A 21,586-nucleotide genomic window follows, 5' to 3' on the forward strand; every position below is an offset into this window, starting at 1 on the left:
GATAGAGCATCTAGAGTATCCCGTCCTGGTGATAGAGCTTCCAGAGTATCCCGTCCTGGTGATAGAGCTTCCAGAGTAACCCATCCTGGTGATAGAGCTTCCAGAGTAGCCCGTCCTGGTGATAGAGCTTCCAGAATAGCCCGTCCTGGTGATAGAGCTTCCAGAGTAGCCCGTCCTGGTGATAGAGCTTCCAGAGTAGCCCGTCCTGGTGATAGAGCATCTAGAGTATCCCGTCCTGGTGATAGAGCTTCCAGAGTAACCCATCCTGGTGATAGAGCTTCCAGAGTAGCCCATCCTGGTGATAGAGCTTCCAGAGTAACCCATCCTGGTGATAGAGCTTCCAGAGTAACCCATCCTGGTGATAGAGCTTCCAGAGTACCCCATCCTGGTGATAGAGCATCTAGAGTATCCCATCCTGGTGATAGAGCATCTAGAGTATCCCGTCCTGGTGATAGAGCATCTAGAGTATCCCGTCCTGGTGATAGAGCTTCCAGAGTAACCCGTCCTGGTGATAGAGCTTCCAGAGTAGCCCATCCTGGTGATAGAGCATCTAGAGTATCCCGTCCTGGTGATAGAGCATCTAGAGTATCCCGTCCTGGTGATAGAGCTTCCAGAGTAACCCATCCTGGTGATAGAGCTTCCAGAGTAGCCCATCCTGGTGATAGAGCTTCCAGAGTAGCCCATCCTGGTGATAGAGCATCTAGAGTATCCCGTCCTGGTGATAGAGCTTCCAGAGTAACCCATCCTGGTGATAGAGCTTCCAGAGTAGCCCATCCTGGTGATAGAGCATCTAGAGTATCCCGTCCTGGTGATAGAGCATCTAGAATATCCCATACTGGTGATAGAGCTTAAAGAGTATCCCATCCTGGTGATAGAGCATCTAGAGTAGCCCATCCTGGTGATAGAGCTTCCAGAGTAACCCATCCTGGTGATAGAGCATCTAGAGTAGCCCATCCTGGTGATAGAGCTTCCAGAGTAACCCATCCTGGTGATAGAGCATCTAGAGTAGCCCATCCTGGTGATAGAGCTTCCAGAGTAACCCATGCTGGTGATAGAGCATCTAGAGTAACCCATCCTGGTGATAGAACTTCCAGAGCAACCCAGTTATGGCTACTTAGCACTTATTTCATGCCCATCTTCAATGATGCGGTGGATTATTAAGACTCCTGTCGTCGTCCTCTTATGCAGCCACAGACATACGTGTGACTGCTATCTAGGACACACATCAGCAGCATGGTCAGTACGCCTCCTGTTGCCGCCGTCCTTCTCATTTCCCTTTCCGCTGTTTCCCTCCGAAGCACTTCAGGGAAGCACGGCCAGCATGGTTACCAAGAAAGACTGCAGACAAGCAAAGCCCTCCAGCAACACAAAGGAAAAGAAAAGCATGATCAATTATTAATTCTGAGAAATGTCAGAAGTGAGAAAAAGGAGTTAAATAATGTCTATTCCAGACTTAGGCATCTATCTTACCATTCCCTGTCTGCCCAAAGGCATAATGCAAAACTCTAGGGACTGGATCTGCACTTAAAGACATCAAATGGATCTCCTCGCCCTCTTATGGAATTAAAGCAAACAAGACATTAATATTTGAACCTTTCAGTTTCACTTACGATCTCCTGCTGAGATGTTAATTTTTTATCACAGACACAAAGATGCTAGTCCTGTTATTAGTGGGTAAATCAAATCTGAAGAATACAACTTTTTTGCAGTAAAATCATTTAATCAATATTAACTGTGAAAGTTAAATGTTGAAAAATAATTCCATCCATCCATCCATTTTCCAAAGCTTATCCCGGAAGCTATGGGCAGGAGGCGGGGAACAACCCAGGACGGGGGGCCAGCCCATCGCAGCTGAAGAATGATTCAGCCTTGAATATTCAACTTTAACAAACCAGAAACTCACAGCTTAATAATATTCTTAAAATCTTAAAAGAAAATGATTGTGATGCCAAGTCGTACAATTATCTTCTGTTCTATTACGCCAAAACTGTATTGTTTGAGCACATCATTCAGGCCTTGAGCCTTTTCACAGTCCCCCCCCCCCCCCCCCCCCCATTTTGTGCCATGTGCTGACACACTTACTGTTGGCCCGAGCCCCCTTCCCTCTTTGATTCATGGATTATTGGATTAAAATATAAAATCTCTTGCATTCAATTACATTTACCCACCCTGTTGGACAGACCATAAGAACTCTAAGAATCTGTCCAGGAGTGTTTACTGACCCCTTAATGTGGCAGGAGAGCTGATCACCCTGGTCAGCTTCTTTAGCTTGTTAGAGAGATGAATTGTGTTTAGGGAGGCAACTTATACATGAGGACACCCCTTCTGTAGTGACTGTAGAAATATAAAAATCGTCCAGGAAGGAAAAAATAATAATAATAAAATGCCTTATCATACCGTGCAGTTTGTCTGCGTTACAGGGAGGGAGTGAAAGTGCCCCTTGCACCAGATCCCAGGCATTTTGTCACATCAGTATACATGCGAGCAGGTATCTCCGGAGCACCACTGAAGCCAGCTGTTATGAAACCGCTACCCACACTGCCTGCTAGGAACTGACTGACACACTTGTCCGGGACCGTCTGTGTTCAGGGAACGCGATAGCCGGCTTGACATAAAGAGATGCTGAGATGGAGGAAGGTTCCTCCCCTGGAGGGCTTGCCATTGGCTAACAAAAGATGTTTGACAAGGTTGTTGTATCTGGAACAGAGGTTTCCAGCCAGGAAAGGGAACATGGGTCAGATATCAACCCAGGGTAGAGCAACACTGTCTTAGCATTTCGTATTTTTTCGAAAATAAAAGGAGACCCCAGCCCGTCTCTGACAGCTGCTTGGGCATATGTGGTGCAAGCAGGGAACAACAACAGCAACAAACGGGCTGAGTTTAAGTGGATCAAAAGCTCAGGGATGCAAAGGGTGAAGTCGAAGAGAACTTATAATTAACAAAAACACAAGGGGCTGTGGGCGAGTGCTGAATGCAAAATCAAATCAAACCAAATTAAATGTCAGCATGGAGCCGCTTCCTCATGCCAAACGATATCTTCCGTCACTCCTCAGAAAAAATGGACACTAATTCAGTTGAACCACAATAGGAATGTCATTAAATGGGCAGATTTAACCAAATCATTACTTCAACTAGGATGGCATAGTGACTCAGTGGGTAGGACCGCCGCCTCAGACCTCCAGGAAGCTGGTTTTCCGCCTCCGCAGCTCAGACACATTATTGTTACAAATGTCCCCACAATGTGATAAAAACCTTTTATTTCAGCCTTGCGGTGACATGTTTCCAATCCCAACATGGGAAAGTGAATTTTATAAAAACTTGGGACTGCAACCAAAAAAACTAAAAGAGTTAGAGTTTTCACCATAGAAATGAATGGACAGTCCCCACAAAGATATAACTCCAAACCTGAGTGTGTGTGTCTTTGTCTTTGTGTGTGTTTACATGCATGCTTGCGTGTGTGAATGTATACACCTATCCGGTGTGTCCCATCTGGGGGGTGTCCCACCCGGGCTGTGCCCCATCCAGGGACCCTGCACAACCCCCTCCATGAATGTGACACATGGTTTGATGTTGGACAGATGGATTTTAACAAAGTATTATTTTTTTTTTTTACTTTGGGTGTTTTTTTTAGTTTGTTAGTTGTTTATGATGTTATTTAGAGATTTCAGGTCCGCCAGGGTGCTCGGATATCCTTAACATAATTGCTTACTGACCTCTTACATCATAATTATCAACTCAGTGTGAGCTGCCTTAAGCGTAAATTTAATACAAACTACTACTACAATAATTAAATACAATAAAATACAAACTACAATGTACATTAAAGGTAGAAGAGACTGACTGATGCAGCATTACAGCAGTTTCTAGCGCTGCAAAAATGGTAACGTACTGACCAATTCGACAGAACAACTATTATTTATTGCATTTGAAATCATTATAAATTGCATGAAATGCCTTTCCAGACATCAAGTATGATTATACTTTTTCTTGTGCAAGGGAACAGCAAGCTAACCTACAGAGCACTGCCAGCCACCGCCACGTAATCCGAAGTTTCTAAGCTAACCTACAGAGCACTGCCAGCCACCGCCACGTAATCCGAAGTTTCTGAGCTAACCTACAGAGCACTGCCAGCCACCGCCACGTAATCCGAAGTTACTAAGCTAACCTACAGAGCACTGCCAGCCACCGCCACGTAATCTGAAGTTTCTGAGCTAACCTACAGAGCACTGCCAGCCACCGCCACGTAATCCGAAGTTTCTAAGCTAACCTACAGAGCACTGCCAGCCACCGCCACGTAATCCGAAGTTTCTGAGCTAACCTACAGAGCACTGCCAGCCACCGCCACATAATCCGAAGTTTCTGAGCTAACCTACAGAGCACTGCCAGCCACCGCCACGTAATCCGAAGTTTCTGAAAAGCTTCTACTCATTATTTATTTTTTATTATGCATGATGTCAAATTAATACCACCAGGTGCGACGTAAACTCCATTCCCACCCGCAATTTAATTTGTATTTAGACTTAAGTCAAATGTGAGTAAGAAACTCCGTGAGGTTTGCTGAGGCGCAGGCCATCTGTGTGTCCTGGCTGCGATCACTATTGTGGATCTACACAAACAAACGGGTATCTGTAAATGTATTGATTTTTTTCCAATATTCCAAATCGAAGACTTCTTTAAAATCAAGAGTTTTATCATCTGACATTTCTCAGCCCCATATATTAATAAAATATGAAATAGGTGTTTTGTCTTAGAGTAAATGCCAGGCACCCATGTAATGACTCAAATTAAATTACAAATTCTGAGTATACTGTACCAGTACAATATCATGCCGTAATGAAAATTCAGAAATGGAACTGAAACCGTATTAAAATACACCGTAGGTTTGAAATGGTGTAATTTTGTTACAGCTTGTTCCTTTTCACGGGCGTCATTTTTCTTTGGCTGTTATTTATTGTAGCTCGAGTCATCGCTGTGTATTTTCCCTGTGGCAGCGTAAAGTGTTCATTTCAGAGATGAATTTTAAATTGAAATGCACTATTGTATGTTACGATGTTTGCATGGTGCTTTAAGTTATTTATTTTTCTTAATCACCATCTTTCTCATATTGTGACTGTCACATTCTGTTAGGATAATTCCATTTTCTGTTCACTTTCAATATCTTATTTGTTTTCCTTTTTGGTAATTCTAAGCTGTAAATGATAATCTGTCAGTATTTATGCAATCTCAATTACCTCTCTTTGGTTTTCTCTGCAAAGGGCAATTTCATTGTCAAGAACGCTAAAATAAATGAAGTTCTGGATTTCAATGGTTTAACACGGCAAACTGCATAGCAGTGGCGGTTAGAGAAACAGGGATTTTCTTTGAATTCCCAATGAATTAGAGAGAGTACAACTGGAACTATGCCTGTTTTTTCTAAAAATAAGATGTCCACCACTGCATCAGCAGTACTAATTTGCTGCACAATGGGTTTCCGCTTACTGCGAACCTTTCCCATTCGCCACTTGTGATAAATCAGTGTAAACGCTCCCATGCCGTGCAAATGCAGACCCCTTGTGCACATTTGGTCCTTTAACATACAGACTTTGTGGAGTCCAAAATTAAAAGAAGAGACCACTCTGCTTTGATCGCTGAAATGATGAATAACAGCACACAAGCAGGCCTGAAATTCAGCCACCTTAGTTGGTGGCATGTGCATCGCAGTATATTTTAAAAAATATTTCATATCAGCTCATCTGTCTGCTTATACACATTTTCTGCACCCTGAATTGCAGACAGGACTCTCATAATACAAAAGAGACATATATGGCCAATATGGCTGCTATTTTTAGTGCTAGGCAGTTCTTTCTGTGAGATGTTTCTTGGTTGGCTAAGCATGGGGGGGGGGGGGGGGGGGGTTCTGATATCTGATAGGTCAGGTTGCTGCACCTGAGCAGAGCTCAGCTAATGCGACTCCACCCAAGGACAGCTCCGATGATCCTGCCTTCCGCATGTGTCAGAATGATATAGAATAAAGACAGACATTCAAAAGTATAAGCTACAGTACAGAGTGGCATCTGAAAAGGATACAGTTTTCTAAATGTGCGTTATGTTGCTAGATATTTTACGCTATGTTAGTGTCCAGGAGGATCGCTCATCTAATTGCTTTTTCAAAATAATAATCCATGAGAAATAAGAGCATAAGGTTCTCCTGAATCTTTGTAGGAGAACGTCCTGGCGTTCTTAGACAGCTGTAAGCTGTATGATTCAATGTAAAAAGTACTTTTCATAATGTACCGGTTCAAATATTATTTGAATGTATAGTTGCAAACACAAGTAATGTCATATAAAGCAAAATCATTATGTTAACATATTTCGAACATGCATAATCCTTTGTGATTTTTTTTCTCATTCGCTGAATACCTATTGTCATAGCACCTCAGACCACCTACTGTACCAGCAAGGCTTTGTTAGCACATCTGTTTAACTTGGCGAGGTAAAGGTAGGATAAAATCCAAAGAGGGTTGCCCTGAATTCCAGCCATGTATAACATCTTACCTTGCATGTGGAACCCTCAGTAATTTGCAAAGCAATCATTTTTCCATATATTGAAACACTATTTATTTGCTCACGTCTCTGATAATTGTTTTCTAATCAGTAGTCTTACTCGGTGTCTGTTTCAGGTATGAAGCAAATCCATGCTTTAAGTATCCAGGCCAACTACGAGCTGCGCATTGACCTGGAAGACTTTGAGAACAGTACCGCTTATGCACATTACGGCACCTTTGGAGTGGGCCTGTTCTCAGTGGATCCAGATGATGATGGATATCCACTCACAGTTGCTGACTACTCTGGCACTGCAGGTCTAGTATACTGATCTAATATTTCATTTTAATCTTGTACAATTTATCATACAGTGACCAGGATCATACTGTAAGCTATTTTACACGTAAAACACAGACATGGTAGGAATGTTTAATCAATGACAAAAATTAGTTATTTTAAATTTTATGCAATTCTGTGTCAAAACACAAAGATTGGGATTTCCTGGATTAATTCCAGGATGAAGATTCACTGGAAAAGGTTGTTTAAATCTCATGAACCAATCATGAAATAATCATTAACCAACTGAAGGAAAATGATTATCTCTTTATTCTTTTTGTTTATGACTTTTTACCCAGATGGTTATTTTCATCGTAGTACTGTTTTGTTCATGTGAATAAAACTAAACTGAAATGTAATTAAATGAATTGTTAATATTCATGAAATTCCCTATTCATGATAATTTATACTTTTACATATGTAATAAGTAATACCATATACATTATAATTACCTCTTGGTAATTTTAGTCCATTAAATGTAAAATATGAATTCAGAATTAGAGGTTTTTATGTAAAGCCTTGGCTCTGAGGTGCATTAAGATGGTGAGGAGCCACTGGACTGAGTTGTCTGAGGTCGGCTCACCGCTTACTGTCATGGTGCAGCAGAGGCGCATTAAGATGGTGAGGAGCCACTGGACTGTAAGAGCTGCCTGAGGTCTGCTCACTGCTTACTGTCATGGTGCAGCAGAGGCGCATTAAGATGGTGAGGAGCCACTGGACTGTAAGAGCTGCCTGAGGTCTGCTCACTGCTTACTGTCATGGTGCAGCAGAGGCGCATTAAGATGGTGAGGAGGCACTGGACTGTAAGAGCTGCCTGAAGTCGGCTCACCGCTCATTGTCATGGTGCAGCAGAGGCGCATTAAGATGGTGAGGAGCCACTGGACTGTAAGAGCTGCCTGAGGTCTGCTCACTGCTTACTGTCATGGTGCAGCAGAGGCGCATTAAGATGGTGAGGAGCCACTGGACTGTAAGAGCTGCCTGAGGTCTGCTCACTGCTTACTGTCATGGTGCAGCAGAGGCGCATTAAGATGGTGAGGAGCCACTGGACTGTAAGAGCTGCCTGAAGTTGGCTAACCGCATACTGTCATGGTGCAGCAGAGGCGCATTAAGATGGTGAGGAGGCACTGGACTGTAAGAGCTGCCTGAGCTCGGCTCACCGCTTACTGTCATGGTGCAGCAGAGGCGCATTAAGATGGTGAGGAGCCACTGGACTGTAAGAGCTGCCTGAGGTCTGCTCATTGCTTACTGTCATGGTGCAGCAGAGGCGCATTAAGATGGTGAGGAGCCACTGGACTGTAAGAGCTGCCTGAAGTTGGCTAACCGCATGCTGTCATGGTGCAGCAGAGGCGCATTAAGATGGTGAGGAGGCACTGGACTGTAAGAGCTGCCTGAGCTCGGCTCACCGCTTACTGTCATGGTGCAGCAGAGGCGCATTAAGATGGTGAGGAGCCACTGGACTGTAAGAGCTGCCTGAAGTTGGCTAACCGCATACTGTCATGGTGCAGCAGAGGCGCATTAAGATGGTGAGGAGGCACTGGACTGTAAGAGCTGCCTGAGGTCGGCTAACCGCTCACTGTCATGGTGCAGCAGAGGCGCATTAAGATGGTGAGGAGCCACTGGACTGTAAGAGCTGCCTGAAGTCGGCTCACCGCTTACTGTCATGGTGCAGCAGAGGCGCATTAAGATGGTGAGGAGGCACTGGACTGTAAGAGCTGCCTGAGGTCGGCTCACCACTCACTGTCATGGTGCAGCAGAGGCGCATTAAGATGGTGAGGAGGCACTGGACTGTAAGAGCTGCCTGAAGTTGGCTAACCGCATACTGTCATGGTGCAGCAGAGGCGCATTAAGATGGTGAGGAGGCACTGGACTGTAAGAGCTGCCTGAGGTCGGCTAACCGCTCACTGTCATGGTGCAGCAGAGGCGCATTAAGATGGTGAGGAGCCACTGGACTGTAAGAGCTGCCTGAAGTCGGCTCACCGCTCACTGTCATGGTGCAGCGGAGGCGCATTAAGATGGTGAGGAGCCGCTGGACTGTAAGAGCTGCCTGAGGTCGGCTCACCGCTCACTGTCATGGTGCAGCGGAGGCGCATTAAGATGGTGAGGAGCCGCTGGACTGTAAGAGCTGCCTGAAGTTGGCTAACCGCATACTGTCATGGTGCAGCAGAGGCGCATTAAGATGGTGAGGAGGCACTGGACTGTAAGAGCTGCCTGAGGTCGGCTAACCGCTCACTGTCATGGTGCAGCAGAGGCGCATTAAGATGGTGAGGAGCCACTGGACTGTAAGAGCTGCCTGAAGTCGGCTCACCGCTTACTGTCATGGTGCAGCAGAGGCGCATTAAGATGGTGAGGAGGCACTGGACTGTAAGAGCTGCCTGAAGTCGGCTCACCGCTTACTGTCATGGTGCAGCAGAGGCGCATTAAGATGGTGAGGAGGCACTGGACTGGTACAATGGTAAAACTAGTAGGAAACAAAAATGGAGCAAATCAAATATTTAGCAAATTGCACATTTTTGGTTTATGGATGGCATGTTGCCAGGTTTGTTATGAAAACTGTGAGAGCTTTGTTCTGTGTCTATTGTTTAAGAACCCAATAGAAGGCAGTGAGAAAAAAATGTAAAAAAATTAAGCTGGAAACAGACCCAAAACAAAGGACGACAAACAAAGCACCTCCCAGCGTTTATACCTGCATTTAAACAAACAGTACTTATACAAACAGGCAGTAATGACTTTTAACTCCCACACAAATTAATTGCTAGTGAACTTTTAGCAATGAAATTGATTATAGTTGGTTATATAATACACTGAATTATAAGGGTTAAAGCCCACTCCGAGTATTAGACCTGATCAGAATTTCTATTTGCTTATATAAAGGGTAATTCTTTACAGAACCAAACAATAAATAACTATTTAAAGTAGCTATATGTAAATGCTGAATTTCCTAGTTTTACAATAGCAAGAAAATCTTTGCAACAAACCAGTAATACAAGTTTTTTTGCTGTGATTATGTAGATCGTTAGTGTAAAAGATCAATCTTGTCTGGTTTTCAAAGATTACTAAGACATTGGCACTGTTCAGGAATACTGGCTCTGATTATTTAAATGTTCTAGCTAATTACTCTTTTATCCTGAAAAAAGCTGAAAAATAAGTATTGCAGGCTCAGTAAGGAAGACCAAGGTTTGTGAGTTAGTGTGATAAGGCAGACAGCATGCACTGAGATCATAAAGTTAGCCCACTGCGTCTCTGTCATCATGCTGACTGGCAGGGGAGCTTCTCTTTTGACCAGGGTCACCCACTGACATTATTGTTATTATTGCTTTATATTGTGTAAGCACCACATGTTGATAGAAAAGCTTTTATTTTCCGCTGACTAATATTAAATTGTTTTCCTAAATTTAATACCGATATGACATGACTTTTGATTTAAACAAGGTTGAAGTACTGAGAGCTGTCCAGACGATGTTTATTTCACCGCGTGGCCTTAGAGAATCTATATACCTTAAAGGTCATAGCAGCAAAGTGGGACCCCCCCGCAGCTGCTTATTACCAGCTGTGATTCCTTGGTGTCGCTGCTGCTTCCTGTCTGCTGGAAGAGTTCCCTGCTTTCATATGAAGGGTTCGGAATCACAAAAATGTTCAAGCATTACATCTAAACACCGTAAAATTGTTGTTTTTTGAGACTGAACTGCAGGCAATAGTCACCTTGTTTGAATATAAATTTTATTTTACAAATGGCAAAGTATTTCAAGGACTGTGTAATCGTTAAGATAGACAGATACTCCTAAACAATTGTTGCTGTCACAATAAAATCCTGTACCTTTAGCATTTGTCTTCCCTTAATCTTTTCATAAATATGTAGTGTTTTTTTTTGCAGAAAGCATGGATTTACATTTGCTTTAGACTCCCCAGTGATCACATGATGTATCCGCAGCGTATGCAGGTCCTGTCCTACCGTTTCATGTGGCCCTAAGCAAAGCCTTATTTGGGGAAAATGCGTGATCGTTCCTCCGCAGCAGCGGTAAATCGGGGGTCCTGGGCAGCCGCCCTTAGCCAGAACTGCCCATGTTTCTGCCTGTGCAGAGCATTTTAATTTGATGTATAGGGGGTTATTTTTTATATTTTTAAGTTTGTGTAATTTTGTGCGGCTGCCCAGTTTGCCAATGCCTGGACCTGACCCTGAGAATATGTATTTCTTCCATTAAAAGTGAAGGGGCTTTACCTGAATTTAATTTGGAAGTACAGCAACAGAGGGAGAACACAATGACAGAAACAGGCAAAACTTGCAGGCCACAAGCAGCCACTGCAGTAACAAAACACCGCAGTAAGTTCTTCCTGTAAGTCTGCATGGCAGCGTGCACAGCTTTCGAATGTTAATCTGATGTTTATCTTAATATTTTTTTTATTTACTCACTCAGCCTTTCACACTTTAAATGAGGTCATGTGTGTCGCTTAGCAAGGTGTAGAGCACCTTTTATATATATATTTAATATATATATATTTATTTTATTTTTTTTTAATTAACATTATACCATACGTGTCAACTTTGTTCAGCTGGCTGGTGTAAGATTTTCAATTTGAGATAAGTCTGCTCACGCATGCACACGCATTTACATGTTACGTAACAGTTTTATTATCCTGTAAATAGTCTGTAGGGCTTGCAAACTACCCCAATGCTATTGATGTAGCTAATTTTGAATTCAGAGCGGAGTAATATTTGCCGTAAAATTTCTTGCATGAGCATGACGGTCTGAAAGTGTGAGTGATGCAGATGTGTGAGAGTTGGCAAACATGTAGTATTTCATTGTTGGTGACATTCTAATAATCACACAATTCTGTGATTATTCTGGTGTTATTGTATGCAGTTATACTCCTTGTATGCAGATATAATCCTTTAGATCTTTACTCATCTTTATGTCTTGGTCTGGCTCTGATTCTTCTTACGGAAAAATTCCGGCCCTATTACAGTACATCAGCTGAAGCCAGGGCTGTGTGCTGGACCACAACATGCCAATGTTATTGTCTGCAAAGATGCTGTAGTCACATCCAACTCTGCATTACGGGAGAGGAGTATTCACAGATAATATAGATTTGGACTGTCTGATATCACTCAGATTTTTGCTACGTTTTACACCGATCAGCCATGTCATTAAAACCACCCGCCTAATATAGTGTAGGTCTCCCCTGTGCCACCAAAACAGCTCTGACTCATTGAGGCACGGACTCCACAAGAGCTCTGAAGGTGTCCTGTGGTATCTGGCACCAAGACATTAGCAGCAGATCCTTGAGCTGATTGAGATGTTGGGAATTTGGAGGCCAAGGGTCAGCATGGGCACGCTGATCGGTCTGCAGCTATACAGCCCCATGCACAGCAAGCTGCGATGCACTGTGTGTTCTGGCACCTTTCTGTCAATTCCAGCGTGTTCTTTTTTCTGCAGTTTGTGCTATAGTAGTGCCCCTGCGGGATCGGGCCAGATGGCTTAGCCTTCCCTCTGTACGCGCATCAGTGAGACCTGGGTGCCCATGGCCCCGTCATCAGTTCACCTCCTTACGCTTCCCCATTTTTCCTGCTTCTGGCACAACTTTGGGAACTGATACATTAATAAAATGTATTACCGAGGCAGACAGACAATACTTTATTAATTTATTAATATCATTATAAATTCCAGTTTAATGGATGCAGTGTTTTATGTGCTTTACAAACAAATTTAATTCTGTGACAGTGCAGAACAGCCTCCCCAAAAGTCATCTCATGACAAATTTTGTTGTGCTTTGTATATTAAATCCCAGCTTCATTAATGTTTGAGCACATATCCGCTTCATATTGCTTTATTAATACATAATGAATTTTTGTGAATTTCAATTGCGAATAAATAAAACAAATCACATTAGTAAGGAATTACGTAACAACATAAATGTTGAATCTTAATTAAGAAAAGTTTGGAGAGATTTAGTAACAAAGTTAATTAATGCAGATTCCGATCCATAAAGTTTTTTGTATCAAATGATTTAAATGCAGATTCCGATCCATAAAGTTTTTTGTATCAAATGATTTAAATGCAGTTACCTTTTTAAGTTTTTTCAACCATATAACGATTCTGTCACACACTGATCAGTCATAAGATTAAAACCACTGACAGGTGCAGTGAATAACATTGATTATTCTCTTTACGATGCCACCTGTCAAGGCTGCCATTATATATTAGCAGTCAGTTCTTGAAGATGACGTGTCGGAAGCAGGAAAAATGGACAATCATCAGGATCAGAGTGACTTTGACAAGGGCCACATTGTGACGGCTGGACGATTGGGTCAGAGCATCTCCTAAACGGCAGGGCTTGTGGGGCATTCCCAGTCTGTAACTGGTGATCTGGAAATGGGGTAGCTTGTCTGGTCTGATCACACAGGAGAGCTACTGTAGCACAAAATGCTAAAAGAAGTTAATGCTGGTTATGATGGAAAGGTGTCAGAACACACAGAGCATCGCAGCTTGCTGCGTATGAGGCTGCATAGCTGCAGGCTGGTCAGAGTAGCCATGCTGACCCCTGTCCACCACCAAAAGCATCTTCAATGGGCATGTGAGCGACAGATCATGGGGCACTGAAAGGTGTCCTGGTCCGATTAGTCACGTTTTCTATTACATCATGGGGATGGCCGGGTGTGAGTATGTCGTTTACCTCTGGAAGAGATGCACTGTAAGGAGAAGTCAAACTGGTGGAGGCATTGTGATGCTGGGAAACCCTGGGTCCTGGCATTCATGTGGATGTTACTTTGACACATACAGTATCACCTTCCTAAATATTGTTATAGACCAAATGCGCCTCGTCATGGCAACGGTCTTTCCCAACGGCAGCGACCTCTTTTAGCAGGAAAATGCGACCTGCCACAATGCAGAAATTTTTCAAGAATGGTTTGAGGAACATGAAAAAGAGTTTGAGGTGTTGACTTGGCCCCCAAATTCCCCAGATCTCAATCCAGTCATGGATTTGTGGGATGTGCTGGACAAAGAAGTCCGATCCATGGAGGCTCCACCTCACATCTTACAGGAGCTGTGGAGTCTATATCTCAGAGGGTCAAGCCGGTGGTTTTAATGTTATGGCTGTTTAGTGTATTTAATACCTAGTTGGTGACAGTATTGGGGCAGTGAAGTGAGAGTAGTGAGAGACCCCTTTACAACATCAAGGCTGGAAAAATGACAAATCTAACCACTCATCAGGACAGCACAACTCAGGGCAGCTACAAACCACAAATATCTAACTGCCAGCCAAAATATTGTGCTCAACAACCCCTAGTTTCCTAAAACAGAACAACAGAAAGCAAAACAAAAAAGCAGAATAAGGCGTCGCTCTGCCGGGCTCTCTGAGGATTGAGAATGGTGTTTAATAATGGCGGAAACCGAAATGGAAAACTTCTCCTCAGCAGGAAGGAAACAGCAAGAATCCTCAGGGGGGTAGCCGCTCTCCTCCAGCATAGCTGGTGCGAGATTGAGAGGCACGTAGAAGGTCAAAGCCTTTCTCAGTCTCTCCAGACACAAAGCCATCAAGGCCTCTGTGTTTTTTTTTTTCTTTTAGAAACCAGCCACACATACTTTCAAAGAAATGTGGACATTAGGTCACTTCAAAAGTGACATCAGCAGCAGTAACAATGTACAGTATCATTCACAAATGGGGATAAGTTTAACAAAACCCGGTCTTGTTGCCAAGCAGCTCAAGTTGTTGCTGTGAAGATGATAAACTTACTGTAAATAAGCCATCGTGGTAAAATCACTTAGAAGGGACTCAGATTTCTCACAAACTGCATATAGGCCATTAATATCAAATGGTCGATATCCAGCTATTTTATACCGTATAAGTCACTGAAGATGAAAGGAGTTGGGATTAAGACTGAGAATGATTATCTTTCAGATATAACATGCCACACTTTAACACTATACGTCATATTCATTGCTCCCCCAGTGGAGCTACTGATAATCTCTTATGATGTCTATCTAAGATACCCCCTGCTAAAAGGTATTAAAGACAGCTACTGCATGCTTTTGTTGCCTGCTGTTAGCTGCTCTACATACTGCTCATCACATAGGATATGTTTTTCTGTTCTTCATTCCTGGTTACAAATAGGTAAGAATCCAGACCCAAACCCGAATCTGCTATCTATGTTTGACAGTGGACTTCAGTCTTCTATAGACATAACCATAACTATTACAGTAGGTTAACATGGCAGTAAACTGAATACACTTCTTTACAGTCAAATGACACTTTCTGTGTGTATGCCTTCAATTCCACCTTAAAAATGTAATCCCTGTCAATGTATCTTAAACGATAAAAAAGTCATAGAGTGACAGGCAGTCTCCTCTCTCTCTTTCTCTCTCTCTCTCTCTGCTATGTTAATTGTTGTCTCTTATTGGCCATAGCATGTGAATGTGCAGTATATGCCCTGCAATGGCTTGGTATCTTATCCAGGATGTACACTGGCCTTGTGCCCGGTACATCTAGGGATCTGGGGTATGGCAAGGAATTCTGGGCCCTCTGACAGAATATCACCTTGGGCCCCCTGAGTACATTTAGCTGAATGAGAGTGCTCCCCGTTCGGGCCCCTTCCGGGCTATGGCCCTACCTGGGATAGGCTCCCGGCTCCCCCTGACCTGGAAAAGTACTTTGAAGTTGGATTGATGGATGGTTTTTCTCTTGTGGTTTGTTGAATCAGCACAGACTAAGCAATTAAAAATGAACTGAAGAATCGTTGAGCTCTAGGGTGGGAAACACCAATATATTCTGGCCTCTGAAGAACTCGTACTCTCAGAGCATATCTCTGTGGCAAAGAAATATGACTAAATCAGCAACATTATGTCTATGGAACATACATCACTGGAACTAATAAGGGTGCATTAGATACAAGCCTGGCCTCCCCCATGGATATCGCCCCCTCCCCATCGCCACCCTCCACACAGGCCTCCTGGCTTTGCTCTCTCACTGCCTCTAGGCTCTCCCCCTCTCTGCCAGCATCGCTTCATTTCAAAGTGAAACATAATGTAATAAATCACTCTCCTCCCACTCCTCTTTTTCGCTCTTCCTGATACTTTTGAGCAGCATTGTGGCTGCAGTAGTATTTTGCCCCCATAGAATGTAGCCAGTTGCCCGACGGTGTCTGCTGTCCATGTGCTCCTCTTAGTCGACCGACGGTGTCCGCTGTCCATGTCCTCCTCCTAGTCGACCGACGGCGTCCGCTGTCCATGTCCTCCTCCTAGTCGACCGACGGCGTCGGCTGTCCATGTCCTCCTCTTAGTCGACCGACGGCGTCCGCTGTCCATGTCCTCCTCCTAGTCGACCGACGGCGTCGGCTGTCCATGTCTTCCTCTTAGTCGACCGACGGTGTCCGCTGTCCATGTCCTCCTCCTAGTCGACCGACGGCGTCTGCTGTCCATGTCCTCCTCCTAGTCGACTGACGGCGTCCGCTGTCCATGTCCTCCTCCCAATCTGCTGATAGTGTCTGCTCTCCGAGTCCTCCAAGTCAGGTCACAGTGTCTGCTGTCCGAATTCATCTCCCAGTCAGCTAACAGTGTCTGCTGTCCGAGTCCTTCTCCCAGTCTGCTGACAGTATTTCCGAGTCCTCCTCCTAGTTGGGTCACAGTGTCTGCTGTCCGAATTCATCTCCCAGTCTGCTGATAGTGTCTGCTGTCCGAGTCCTTCTCCCAGTCTGCCACCAGTGTCTGCTGCCGACAGCGTTTGCTGTCTAAGTTCTCCTCACAGTCAGCTAACAACGTTTGCAGTCCAAGTCTGCTTGTTGAGGAGGTGTCAGAACAGTTTGTGATGTTCAAAGGAGTATGGAGCACAGACGTGTGACTTATGAATGGAGGTGTTTTGGAATGGAACCTGGTAGTCAACATCTGCCACTTCCTTAGTTTAAAATAGAGTTATCCAAAATAGAACTTACTGTATATATGTTTGTGTACTGTATATATGTGTATGCATACGTGTCTGTGTCTGTCTGTGTGCGTGTGTCTGTCTGTCTGTGTGTATAAAAATAGTTACATGACTCAATACATTCTCCAGAACAGAACTTGCTCAGTGAACTCTCTGCAAAGCCTCCTTTATCTGTACTGCTTTCTAGTGAAGTTTGCTCCCTGTTAATATTCTTCTTTGTCTCTCTCTTTCTCTCGGTCTACGTCTCTCAATATGTATGTATATGTGTGCAGGTGATTCTTTGCTGAAGCACAATGGAATGAAGTTTACCACCAAAGACCAGGATAACGACCACTCTGATAATAACTGTGCCTCATTCTACCGTGGCGCCTGGTGGTATCGCAACTGCCACACGTCCAACCTGAACGGACAGTACCTGAAGGGTCAGCACACGTCGTACGCCGATGGCATCGAGTGGTCCTCTTGGACCGGCTGGCAGTACTCGCTCAAGTTTACTGAGATGAAGATCCGTCCCACCAGAGAGGAGAACAAATGACAGGGTAGAGGAAAAATACAAAATGGGAAAAGAAATTGACTACTAGGTCATAGATATCTACAGTAAGAGCTTTTTTTTCTCCAGTGACAAGAACTAATTGGTTTAGTATTCTTCTCTCTAATTCCTGTGGAACTAACTCATTATTCAAACCATTCTCTTTTAATAGCTGTACGGTAATCCTTTCCAAATCCCATGAACCATTTTTAGTGTTGCACTGATCTGATTGAAGCCCACAGGGCTGTACAGAGATTTGTGTCTCTCTCCTGACTGGGTTTTCTGACGCCATTGCTTACTGGAGATATGTGATTATTTCTGAGATTCCTGAATTTGCAAAAAAAAAAAAAAAAAAAAAAGTCTGGTAATCAATTAATCAAAAAGGTTGCATGAAGTATTCTAATTGAATTATTAATGATTAAAGAATTGCTGGAGGAGCTTAGATTACATATCAAGTTAAGAGTGTTATCTATAAGTTGAGAAGAATCCCTTGACTCCAGACACAGGAGGTATGCCGATAAGATGACGTGTTAAATACAGCTTCTGATGCATGTCCTTTGGATTGGAGCATAGTTCCTGGAGGACTGTGGGTTCCTGTCCCATCTTTTCAGCATCCCCACAAATGGTGATTATGGGCATGAAGTAACATGGTACCAAACAAGACATCATCCATCGAAGTACTCCCATCACAGCGGTTTCACATGGGCTATTAACAAGCATATTGGACAATTTTGTTTCCCAGCACTTTTGGCATTTGACTACAAGCCAAACACTTTGGCAGCCGGTGACGGTGGAACTAAACTGTTTTAACCCTCTGCTAACCTTGAGGGATGCAGAAGCAAAGACAGTTTGTCACACTACGTTCCTGGCCTCATTTAGAAGATAGAATCAATTCAATTATACTCTAAGCTGTTCTGCTCAAAGGCTGCAAAGAAAGATTTTCCTACACAATAAGGAACAATCTCAGAACAACATACACTTATAGAAAACGGGCTAGTAAGAATAGTGAAGGCTTTTAAGTTTGGCCCATCTGAGTAGTTCTTTTAGGTAGGTAATTGGTTCAAGTTTTGAGCTGGAAATATATATTACAGTACTCAAATAAAGGGGCTGCACCCCACATTTAGGTACTTAAAGCAGGGAGCCCAAGCCACCAGGGTATATAAGCGGCTAGGTAGCCCCTAGTATCCATTTGCCATCTCTACAGTGAATCTACTGCAGGCACAGAACTTTCTGCTTCAATTCAATGAGCCAAAGAGTACAGTGATTCATTAAGTACTGCTCAACATTATTAAAGGTCACGGCAGCACATGGTTGTGTTCCCAATCTACACAGAAAAGGTGGGAAATAGGTACAGTAACCTGAACAAGAAGAGTAAATCCATCGCATTCTTCTCTGCTTGCTTTGTCTTAGTGTCGCTGCATTGTTTTTGCAGGAAGCAGCTAACTCCTGATTTTACCTACAGTTTTTCGCAGCGGTTCTGTATCAGACTTCTTTGGACACATCCCCGTGCCTCTCAGGAAGCCAGACGTTCCTTTTTTATTGTTAACCATATGTTTGCTTGTTCAGCCACCACCCGGCAAACCCTGGCTAATTTACGCCCTCCTTCCTTTAGCTGAATGGTGCCGATTTGTTGGCAGACCCATAGTAACACATTGAAAAATAAGAATCTCAAACTGAATATCTTTTGAAGGTTGTTAAGATCATACAGTATGTAGCACTTATTTCAGATTTTTTTTTATGACAAAAACAATGCCAATATTCAAGAAAGAACGTGAATAAGGCCTAACGACCCAAGACATAAAGAGCAAAATCCATTCCATCCATTTGAGAAGGAATACAGGGGTATCTTTCTGTTTCCACTGAAGTTGCAGATACAGTAGCTTACAGTACATTGCTGATTTTACTTCTGTTGTTTTAGCTGGAGTTATTTTGAAAATTCCATGATAGTCAAAGGACTGACATTAAAGCCCTTTTTGTTTAATGAAAAGGAATTCATAAGTATGTTTCCAGGCAGTTAGAGAAAAAAAGTTTCTGTACAGTATTAAAACATTTTAAAATAGACATTTCAGTAACTTACTGTAAAAATGTGCAATTATGTTTTTTTCTGTATAAATTGAATTGTTTACTTTTTGATGTACTAAAAGCTTTAAAATAACTGTACATTTATTGTAGAGTGTATGTTTTAGAGACTATTGGAGCATGTATATTATGTCATAAAATAGCACAACTGGAATTCAAGAACATTTCTGAAAAACCCATTTAAAAGATGAATTATTCATTATGCCCTTAACTATATTTTTTTAAGTATTTAATTCATTACTAGACAGAGGTTCAATTTGTCTCTCTTCAAGAACAAATTTACTGTAAGTTTGTTACTGGAAATTACAGCTTGTGTAACAGAAAATATCTGAAAACTAATGTGAAAAAATATCTTTCTGGTCTAACGTTATGAAACTACTATTTGTAATAATAAGAATTTAACAAAAGAAGTTCACCTAAGAATACTTTAGGTATGAAACTGAGAAGCTCACTATGCAGCTGTGCCTGCTGCGCATGCTTCCTGGGACCAGGGGGAAAAAGATCCTTCAGCCAGTCCCTGTAACGTCCCACTCCCACCCCCAGTGCAAGCTCCTAAAGCCTATAAATGAAAAATAAATTGAAGTTTTGGAAATACAATGAATATTTTATTTCAATTCAAGCACAGAAGCGTGCTTGACTCTATATAGCTGCATTCCTATACACATGAAATCATCTCCTTTAGGAATTCTTGAAAAAATACTTATACAAAACAGAAGTGAATGGCAGAACTTAATTCTGCATCCTTGCAGTGAGAGCAGGTTTCTATGCTAAATGACTATAGCTTTCCAACGATGTTTTATAGTCTTACAAAAAAATTCAGTAATTCAGTACTGCAGCATGGATAGACTGTCAATGGGTTGAATCGCTAAAGACGAAGTTTTGCATTTAGTTGAAATTGTGTTTAAGATGTGCTAGGAGTATGAATTTGCTGTCAGGAAGAAGAAGATGAAAAATAATTGTGAAAAGCAAGTCTTATATTTAGAACCACAAAGAGAGAAAAAGAGATTATAAAGAATACAGCCTCCCCTACTGGCAATCTCATGAAATTTAGGGTCCATCCGGTCACTTTTACCTTTATAGGATTGTAAGATTTTGAATGTTCTTTGGTGGAAGCATTCTGGGACTAACAAAAAAAGACCTTCTTATGCCTTCATTTTAATGTTTTTTTTTCTTTTTTCAATTTTATAAGGAAAACATAAACTGTTGGCAACAAAGTGTGCATATTGGTGAATTATTTCCCTGATTTCCTACAATATGCTCTCAGTGAAGTCAGGTTGTCAGATTGTTTTGCTGAATCTTGATACTGTGTTTTAATGTTCTTGTTGGCATTTAATAAATATTCACATTTTATAAGTGAACCTTTTTCATAGCAGAGTCCTTTATGTGTGGTTTCTCAAATGTGTGTTCCTGCATGGTAATGCATGGTAATTACCCCCACCAGCCTGGGAATGGGTGACGGTGTGAGATTTGCCAGGTAAATGAACATATGAGCCAGAGAAATACAATACGTTTCGGTTTTTTTGGGTAGAACCTGACTGCCTATTTAAATTGCTGGCTTCCAGGATTTCCTTTAGTGTTCAGAGCCAATAAAATGCTAGGTATTTGGAAATAATCCTGAAGAGTCTGATTTGATGGTCAGTTAATTGATTTCTATTTAAATCAGTTTCACTTGACCAGATTGCTAAAGTCATTTTTACAGAAAGGTTACATTTTGACTTTCAACAAATCTAGACAGTCCTTGTAGTATTTAAGGACTGTGAGAATCTGCTGTCAGAGACAATTGGATCATTGTCTGATCTGTGATGTCTCAACATTTGAGGTCCAGGAGGAAAGTGAAGATCACACACAGGCAAACCACACAGGCGTCATGTATAAATGCTGAACCATCTACAGTACGATGCCTCAGCATCACTGAAGATCAAAAAATAATTCCAACTGACTGCCTGAAAACTATCAGCCGATTGTCTCACTGAAAAACCTTATTATAGCTAAAATGTTTGTTTTTGGTTTTATTTACAAACTGTCATACTTATCTGTCCAGCATCCACAGGGAATTGTGCTGTGTGGCATATATCATTTACATGCCTTAAAAATAAGAACTTTCACTAAATTCCATTTTAAACGCAGATCCTTGTATTAACGGAAAACATCATATTAGAGCAGCTGGTTTCCAGAATCAGTGAGAAGCATCAGAGGGCCAGAGGTTGC

The 21,586-nt window shown here is 42.4% G+C and overlaps 1 protein-coding gene across 1 annotated transcript in view; it reads left to right on the top strand.

The window, feature by feature from the left end:
- Nucleotides 1-20,717, top strand: part of fibcd1b (fibrinogen C domain containing 1b) — a 100,733-nt gene extending 80,016 nt beyond the window's left edge. Inside the window, exons 7-8 of the mRNA XM_049021228.1 lie at nt 6,660-6,839; nt 17,043-20,717. Coding sequence (XP_048877185.1) covers nt 6,660-6,839; nt 17,043-17,305 — 443 coding nt within the window. The 3' untranslated portion in view covers nt 17,306-20,717. The remainder of the gene's footprint in view (nt 1-6,659; nt 6,840-17,042) is intronic.
- The last annotated feature ends 869 nt before the right edge of the window (nt 20,718-21,586 follow it).

The sequence above is a fragment of the Brienomyrus brachyistius genome, chromosome 7, assembly GCF_023856365.1.
Source record: "Brienomyrus brachyistius isolate T26 chromosome 7, BBRACH_0.4, whole genome shotgun sequence".
Taxonomy (NCBI): domain Eukaryota; kingdom Metazoa; phylum Chordata; class Actinopteri; order Osteoglossiformes; family Mormyridae; genus Brienomyrus; species Brienomyrus brachyistius.